The sequence below is a fragment of the Strix uralensis genome, chromosome 5 (assembly GCF_047716275.1).
Source record: "Strix uralensis isolate ZFMK-TIS-50842 chromosome 5, bStrUra1, whole genome shotgun sequence".
NCBI classification, from domain to species: Eukaryota; Metazoa; Chordata; class Aves; order Strigiformes; family Strigidae; genus Strix; species Strix uralensis.
This window is the reverse complement of record NC_133976.1, coordinates 81,749,609-81,757,747: the sequence shown is the minus strand read 5'-3', so window position 1 is coordinate 81,757,747 and position 8,139 is coordinate 81,749,609. Positions and strand designations below refer to the sequence as shown.

Below are 8,139 nucleotides of genomic sequence, written 5' to 3'. Positions count from 1 at the left end.
TCCACTCCAAGCTCCATCCTCTTTTCCTGAGCATGTAGTTACAAAGAGTGTTGACAAATTCTTTGTTGTGCTCTGGGGTGCTGGGCTCTGGCTTCACATGGGACTTGCCCGGACTGACTCACAGAGATGCTTTCCTGCCATTTTTTGACTCCCTTTTGCAGGACACTGTGAGTGGGTTTAGCCCTGTGCTCGCAAATACCAACAGCGCAGGCATTTTCACACACATACTCACTCACCAGGAAAGAACAAACACCAGTAAGGCCAGTAGTATGTCCTATGAAACTGCTTGACACTGTGCAAAAGGCAGTTGTTAGGCCTTGAAGGATAGTACTCTGCATCTGTTTTCATTTGCCTCTGTGGATTTCCGTGTTGCAACAAACATCTTGTGAAATGTCCTGGCAGAGAAATGATGAAAATTCCCCCATCACCATGTGCTGTGGGGAACACCCAGGATACGGCTTTTTCCGAACACCAGGTTAGAGACCCTGAAGGCTCCTCAGCAGTGTGGGAGCTGCCCGAGTGCAGTGTCTGGTGCAGGAGAAAGACACTGGTAACGTGGACTCTTGGAGAAGAGGGTTACGGCAGTAGAGATAATGAATCGCCGAGGGAGTGTCAGTCCTGGAACTGCAGGTAACCCCAAAGCCTTCCTTTCTGTCCTCCTGCAGAAGAAGGGGGAGGTGGGGTTAAATACAGAGCTGGGATAGACAATGGGCATGGTACGGTGGCTGGCCTCGTACCAGGAGAAGGGGCTTGGGACAAGAGCAAAGCAACAGATGAGGGAACTGGGGAGTGCCTGGACTGGGAGAATGACCTTCTTCCCAGAGCCGGGGCAGTGAAAGTCCAGGCAGACTATGGTCTGCCATCCCCTTCAGTGAGTTCTTTCTGTAAGTGATGGGACTGAAGAGTGCTATCCTACTATCATTATCCAGGTGAAACTATCTGCATCAAGCTCAGCACAAGTCACTGCTCCTCTGTGCTGAGGAGAAAGGAGGTGCGATGGGACAAAGAAAGGAGGAGTGCAGTTTGGGAAGAGTACAGGCAGGGCTTGTGATTGATCGAAAGTGAAACCAAAGAGCAGCTTCAGGGCAGCCCCTGTGTTGCCCTACTCTGTGGGTCTGACCCACTGCTAATGACGGGTGGCAGGACCTGTTTACAGCAGGACCTGGTTACAGCATCTGTGGGTCTCCCCAGTCCTTGGAACAAGGGCACCAGCAGGTGGTTGGGGTACGGAGCCACCTGGGTGATCCTGCCCCTGACTCTGGCTTGAGGGATTCCCACTCTTGCCTTGTGTTTTTCAGCTCCAGCAGAAGAGAGAAGCTGCTCCTGGATGAAGCCCTGGGTCTTCCTTGTTTCTGCCCTTGCCATCAAAACTGCCTTTGTCACCATCTACCTTGGTGGGTTGCAGGGTCTCTTAATTCCCCTGGGATGAAGGGAGCACCTGACTGCCTTTGGTCAGATGGAGGGACAATATCCTACTCTCTCTGACAGCAGGCAAATGCCTTTTGTCAAAACAGCTGTTCTGCTTCCCCTCTTCTGCCTCTGCCCTCTTAGTCAGGGAGTAGGGTCCCTTCCACAGTTAAGTAACACTTTCTTTCTCTTTCCCCTCTACCCAGTTATTTTCCTTCATGGAAGCTATGGCCAGTACAAGACTCTGCTCCAGAACGCTACAGAGTGGTGCTGCGTCCCCAGCGTATCTGCAGGCAAAAGTAAGTGATGCTAAGAGCCTCATAAGCAGCACTAAGAACCTTACCAAAATTTACTCCGGTGTCAGTCAGCCTTCGAGTTTGGGAATGTGATTGCCAGCCAGAGCTGGATTGTTTTAAGGAAGGAAGTCGGAAAACTGAGGAAAGAAAATTATATATTGCACAATTTTACTTAGGACACCATGAAACTATGTTCTGGGCCAGGCCAGTGCAATGGAAGAGGGTGGATTGTTCCAGACCTATCTTGGACCACCCTTCCTGCTCTTCCCCTCTCACTGGCCCTCACACAACCCCTCAACTGCTAGTCCAGTTTACTAATCTTATTGAAAGTTTTTCATCCTTTTGTAAGGGCTGGTTCAATCCAGCTCCACTCCCTGTGCTGGCTCACTGCCTGTTCACACAAGCATCACGGTCAGTGTGAGGGTCAGAGGTAGGAGTGGTAGAAGGATGTTGTCATGTAGTTTAGAGTATCTGGAGAGCTGGGCTGCAATCACACATGAAGTGATGGCAATGGCAAGTGCTAGAATTCCTGCAGTGCAAATTCCCAAACTCAGCTCAGAGATCTGTTGTCATGTAGCCTTTGAGAGAATGTATCTATGGGGGTTTTTTTATCCATCATGTGACTTTCAGGCTATAAGGCAGATCTCTGGGAAAACCTGGCTAGTGTAAGGAACTGCCTGTGGTGGCAGCAAGGCTGTCAGATGGACATGTCTGTCACTCTGCATGAGCTGAGAGCTAAACACTTGGACAACACTTCTCTGACGGAAGCGTTCCCAGAGGAGCGTGAGCCATCTTGCTTTCTTGGGAAGGGTAAGGCAGAAACTGTGTCTCTTGCCAAGCAGAAGTTGCATGGACATGGCAGAACAGACAGAGAAAGGGAAAGGCACTTCAGGCAGGGGCCTTGTGACAGGACCCTGTCAGGCTGTCGACAGCTTTACTTGCGGAGCATGGAAGAGAGCATTTGCCTCTGTCCAGATTACAAGTGTGGTTCAGACCCCTTCCCTAACACCTACCTTGTATTCACAGAGATGAAGGACAGCACATCTTGTTCAAAAGCAGGATTTTTTCCCCCCACAGAGGAGGGCTGGATGTGCTGCCCGAAGGGCTGGAAACGCTTTCAAAAAAGCTGCTATTATATCTCAGATGATAAGATGTCCTGGGCTGAGAGTGTGCAGAACTGCACTGGGATGGGCTCCCATCTGGTGGTGATCAACAGCGAAGCAGAGCAGGTAGGTGCATGGCCGAGAGAGGGGCACAGCGGCCAGAGACACAGTGCCAGGCCCTGGAGGGGACTCAGAGCCCTCCTTCTCCTGCAAGGGAGGGGAATGTCCTTTCTGTGTCCCTGCAGCATCCACTTCCCTCTGCCACCAGCCCCACCCCATGGGGACTCTTGATGCCTCTCTCTGCTCAGTCCTGCACCTCATGGGCATTGTGCTTTTTCTAGGAGTTCCTCTTCAACTTGGCAAAAGGAGTATTTACTAACGACTATGAAACAAAATACTACATAGGCTTATCTGCTTATAAAAATGGGCAATGGCAGTGGGTGGATCAGACTCCATATAAGAAGGCAGACACGTGAGTATACCGGGGGAGAGAGGAAGGTCCTGTAATTCACACCCCTCAGTCCAGGTGACTAATACGCTGTGTAAAGTAGGTATGTGTCAGAGTGGGATTTCTGTCTCAAAATGCCCTATAAGTCAGAAAACTTGACTAGTTTTCTAGTTAAAACTATGATTCTAGATCTGTCACAGTAACCTTTCCCTTTCTCTTCCACAACTGTTTGAGGTGACTTCACCCCCACTGTCATGCATGCCAATGCATTCCCAATAGAGGAACTTTCTTTTACAGGTTCTGGAAACCCGGGGAACCCAATTTACTCTTTGCAGAAAGATGTGCTGCAATTCATGTCAAGGGAAACACAGACCCCAACACTTACAGTAATTGGAATAACATCCTTTGCTTCACAAGTTGCTATCGAATTTGTGAACTGGCAGTCAAATTTGTCTAAGGAAGGAAACTCCACTTTGGATGAAGGACATGAAGGAGTATCCTTGAGAAAGAGCAGCTCATGAAAGAACTGATGAAAAGCTGGCCTGAGCTCTCACAAATGCTTTATCTTGTGATGTAGGATGAGCAAGCCTGCCACAGAATCCCAGCTCTGACGGACCTCAGTTCCCAGCCTGTGCCCCTGCATCTCTTTCCAAGCTGGAGTTCAGTCCTGGATGAAATCACTCAAGCTAATGTCAAGGACCTACTGTGCCCCTTTTCACTCTCCTCCTTCACAGATGCCCTGATCCTCCAGTATTTTCCTTGACTCCTTGTCCAGTCAATATCTCAATGATGTGAAAAAGGCCCTCTCTGTTTCATGAAAGGGTACTGGTCCTACAAATCACTGGAGCAGAATTTGAAAGAAGAGCATTCAGTGGAGTGTACGTGACTAACCCCTGAAGGGAACAATTGTTCATGGCTTATCTTTAATGTTTCCTTCTTCCTTCAGTGTATTCTGTGTTGATAAGATAACAAAAAAAAAAATCAATAAATGTTAATTTGCTCTTTGCATGAGGCTGTCTTCTGAGTGACAAGTCCCGGCACCCCGCCAACCCAGCCTCCCTGCATGGAGGTTTTAATTTTTCAGAGTGTTTGGCACCTGCAGGTGAGAATTTTACTGTGAGTGTGCTGGGCTGGCCAGGAGCAGGAACAACCTAGTGTTCACCTGTAGAACATGTGAAAAAGGCTCTGAATCAGGTGTGAGGGAAGCAACAAAGCAGGCTGTGTAGTAGTCAGCTGTTTGCCCAGGATATAGCAGAAAGGAGATAGATTTTGGAGATCCTGCTGAGACATGTGGCAGGATTAAGCATGACAATGAAGCAGGGTGAAAGCAATCAAATATCACATGAAGGACAAAAGCCAGAGTCTCCCCAGGCACTGTTGCTCCTTGCCTCATCCAGGCCCCGTCAGCCACTGTGGCTGAGCTGCGGGCTCCTGGCCACTCTCTTGTCTCCCCTGAGGTTCACTGATTTGGGAAACCCCACTGTGCACCACGCTAGAGTGTTCTGCTGTGGGTCGTGCCGGCACCAGAGCTGCTTACCTCAGTGACCGCAAAAGCCTTCCTCCTAATGTATTCCTCTTTGATATGGATTTATCTGAAAGAGGTACCTTTCTCCAACATATGAGAAACAGGCATCATGTCTCAAGTCTGTCTTGATTCAGGAGGCAGCAGATGTCATAGCAAGAGGCAGAGGTAAAGAGAAACAGTCAGGTAGAGCACTTCTGGGAAGCTTCAGAAGGACAATCCCTGCATATTGAACCAGGAGGTTGGGTGGAAAGGACAAAAAGTTTATCAGCATAGTTCATGATGACATCCGCAGTCTTTGTTTTCAGGTGGACATCCTGGCCACATCCCAACTGCCCATCAGAACAAGACCTGGATGCTCACCACTCCTTGGCACGTTAACTTTTCCTTTGGAAAAGAACTCAGGTCTGAGGATAGGGAAAGAGCCACAGTGACATTCACTTCTGAGGATACATACACTGAAGACATGGTCTGACTGCAGCAAAAAAAATTCTGTCATGGTTCAAACTTGAGCTAGCTTCTGGTTTTCCTGAAGAAACCCTCTGAAGCCCAGTCTTTGAGATGCTCTCTTCAGCTGGAAAAACATCAGAAGAGCCATACTGGAAGGACAGACTGGGAATACACCTCATTCCCCTGCATATTGTTTCTTTTTGCAGAGGAACATACAGCCAGTTCTCCCTACTCTTTCATTCCTACTCTGCAAGTCTTAGAAATTTCCTAGTGGGAATCTTGTTGGGGAGGAGGCGGTGGTGTACCCTGCTGGTTTTGTCCCACCTGCTCAGATAGCAGCCCAGGTAGAAAGGGAGGTTGATTTCCTTTTTGCTGCTGACAAGCACTATGTCCATTGATGGCATCATCAGCAAAAGAGGGAAAGAAAACGCCAGACATTACTGGGGAGAGAGAGAGAAGAAACAGTGGGAAAGAAACAACATTGCATTCTCTTTACAGAAAATGTCTCTTAAAAATGTGTGTCCTGTGTGAGCTGGTGCAGGTATTAAAGCAGACATTAATTGTGTCCATGGGTGGCATTAGGCAAGAGAAGGCAAGACTGGTGCAGGTACCAACATTTAGCTTGTAGGATCACATGGGAGAGGAGTGGTGGTGTGGGGTCTATCACAGTAGCAGTGTATTCACCCTCTTAAAAAAATTCCCTATTGCCTTGGAGAGCACTGGGACATGCTGGCTTACCTTCCTTCTCCCTTGCTTAGAGGAGTGACACCAAAACCTCTGTGAGATCCCAGCAGTTAGTACTGACATCAGCTGGGCAGTGGGCATGTAAAGCAGTCAGTGTTCATCATTCTCTGGTCAGACTTATTAATTACACCTGTACAGTCCATGCTGCTCTCTTTATGTTTAGTTCTGACAGCTGATTCTTCTTTATAGGATACACCTGACTGTCTCTAATAAATGATGACCCTTGCCAAGCCAAGTGAAGAAATAAAGTGAAATATACATGTTTTTCATGACAGCCACTGTCTTTCTCTTATTGACTTTTCTATAAAAATTTCCTCCACAGGTCTCTGATCTTCTTTTTGACAAAGCAGAGATTTTTCCCCCTACTCTTTCTCACATTTCCTCTTTTATCCCACCTCAAATTCTTCCATGTTCCCTTACTTCTCTTACATTTATTCCTCTACTTCTTTATGTTTCTTTGCAATCCTGCTGTCTCTCATTCTGTTTCCCCCTTTATTCCTTTTTTTTTTTCTTTTAAATTTGGTTTCCTTTTAATTTTTCTTGCTAGACCACAGGTGAAGAGCATACAATCTTGTTTTGGGAAATAAAAGAGAGAAATTGAATTTAAATGAGTTCTGACACTGGAAACACACTTGTTCTGGCTTTTAAAAGTTTATAACAAAGAGGAAATGGGAGATTATTGAATATGTGAAACTTGCTATTGCTAGATATACTGATAATGAGAAGTAACACTCAACCAAAAACTTTATTCTGCAGTGATTTGCTTTGATGGTACATGGGATTTAATAATTTTTCCTTTTCTCCAATTCACTCTTATAGCTCTTAGAGGCCTGGATAAGTTCCCACAGAATCAGTTACTAGATATAGCCTTAACAGAAGTAACAAGGCAGTTCCTACCCCAAAGAGCTTGCAGTCTAAATGCAACAGAAAAAGTAAAGGAGAAGAATAATAACAGACAAATGAACTGAAACTGCTATTTCTGAGCTGTAAATTAGAGTGGCATAAGGGAACCACTCTTCTGTAAAAGAGTTTCATTAGGTAGGATGAGATTCCTACTGAACTGAATTTGCTACGCCAGGCATCGTGAGTGGTACCATCCTGCAGTACGTTACTAAAAGTAACCAGCACTCTGATAAATCACCCTCCTGAGCCACTGATGCTTTCTGAGCACATTCCAGGTCAGGGAATAGGATCTCCACACAATGCTGGGTAGCAGTGCCCAGCTGGAGGCCTGTCTGTTTTGACGCCCTTTGTGTCTGTTTTTGCTGTGCAAAAGAGTTCTTACTCTTGCCCTTCCAGTATGGCTCTTCTGATGTTTTTCCAGCTGAAGAGTGCATCCCTGCTGGTTCCTTTCTTGGTAGCTTGAATTGAGTAGTGAGTTGATTTGGAACCTCCCACTGGCTGTAAAAATCCTTCTTGTAGAGTAGGTGTGTGAGCTCACTTGTGGCAGGCTGGCCGTGTTTGCTGTTCAACTTAATGGTTCTTCAGCTAAAGTCAGGATTGGATGAGCTAATACGGATGTTATCATGACAGGGGACTGACCACACTGCCTGGGAATTACTGGGGATTTCTGCTACATGGAATGTTTGCATATGTTCCTTATCTTGAAAGGTTCACCATCTGGTACAAAGTAGGACTAGACTAGTAAAAGCTTTAAGTTCCAATGTTTGCATTGCAACCAAAGAAGATGGGTGGAGGAGAGAGCCAAGGGGCAGTATACTGTTGATGCACTTACAAGTTCTTGCACGGGCATTGTTATAACTCTGGTTGTAATATTGGTTTAAGAGTTTCCTATTTCCACCCTGGCATCTCATTCCCACCTCTGCTGTGCGGTTATCTGCCCCATTTTCAAAGCTGCTTCACATCACCAGGTTACTCCAAAGCAGTCTCACCTGCTCAGCAGAAATTTTGGTTATTCTGCTCAGAAAGGTACACCTATCCCACACAGAAATGTGCACAGCGATTACAAGTTTGCATGGTCAGGTCTTGCATGACTACACCTGCAGCAGACACATATGCCTTGGAGGGTTTCAGTGTGTGCAGTGCCTGTGGATCAGCTGCCCACAGGGTTAGGCTGGCTGAGAGACACTGTGAGACCTTTTGCACATGGCAAACTGAGACACAGTTTGAGCTGGCTTAAAGGAAGGAAGGCTGGACAAAGCTCCTGAG

At 46.8% G+C, this 8,139-nt stretch overlaps 1 protein-coding gene across 2 annotated transcripts; it reads left to right on the top strand.

Moving 5' to 3' along the window:
- Positions 1-326: 326 nt before the first annotated feature.
- LOC141944789 (C-type lectin domain family 6 member A-like) lies at positions 327-4,258 on the top strand. Of its 2 annotated transcripts, XM_074871964.1 has the most exons (7): positions 327-630; positions 1,299-1,394; positions 1,614-1,706; positions 2,781-2,932; positions 3,148-3,278; positions 3,552-3,748; positions 4,030-4,258. In XM_074871964.1, exons 1-6 carry the CDS (start codon positions 594-596, stop codon positions 3,709-3,711), a joined length of 669 nt encoding a protein of 222 aa, XP_074728065.1. In that variant the 5' UTR covers positions 327-593; the 3' UTR covers positions 3,712-3,748; positions 4,030-4,258. The 2 variants fall into 2 exon arrangements, with proteins under 2 accessions (XP_074728065.1, XP_074728064.1); XM_074871963.1 differs by having other exon boundaries at positions 3,552-4,258.
- Positions 4,259-8,139: the final 3,881 nt, after the last annotated feature.

What these genes read in the sequence shown, in the direction of transcription:
- LOC141944789 (XM_074871964.1), top strand. Translation starts at nt 594, where the DNA reads ATGAATCGCCGAGGGAGTGTCAGTCCTGGAACTGCAG. An exon ending in TGTCAGTCCTGGAACTGCAG is followed by an intron (nt 631 to 1,298) that starts GTAACCCCAAAG and finishes TGTGTTTTTCAG; the next exon opens with CTCCAGCAGAAGAGAGAAGC. An exon ending in CCATATAAGAAGGCAGACAC is followed by an intron (nt 3,279 to 3,551) that starts GTGAGTATACCG and finishes TTTCTTTTACAG; the next exon opens with GTTCTGGAAACCCGGGGAAC.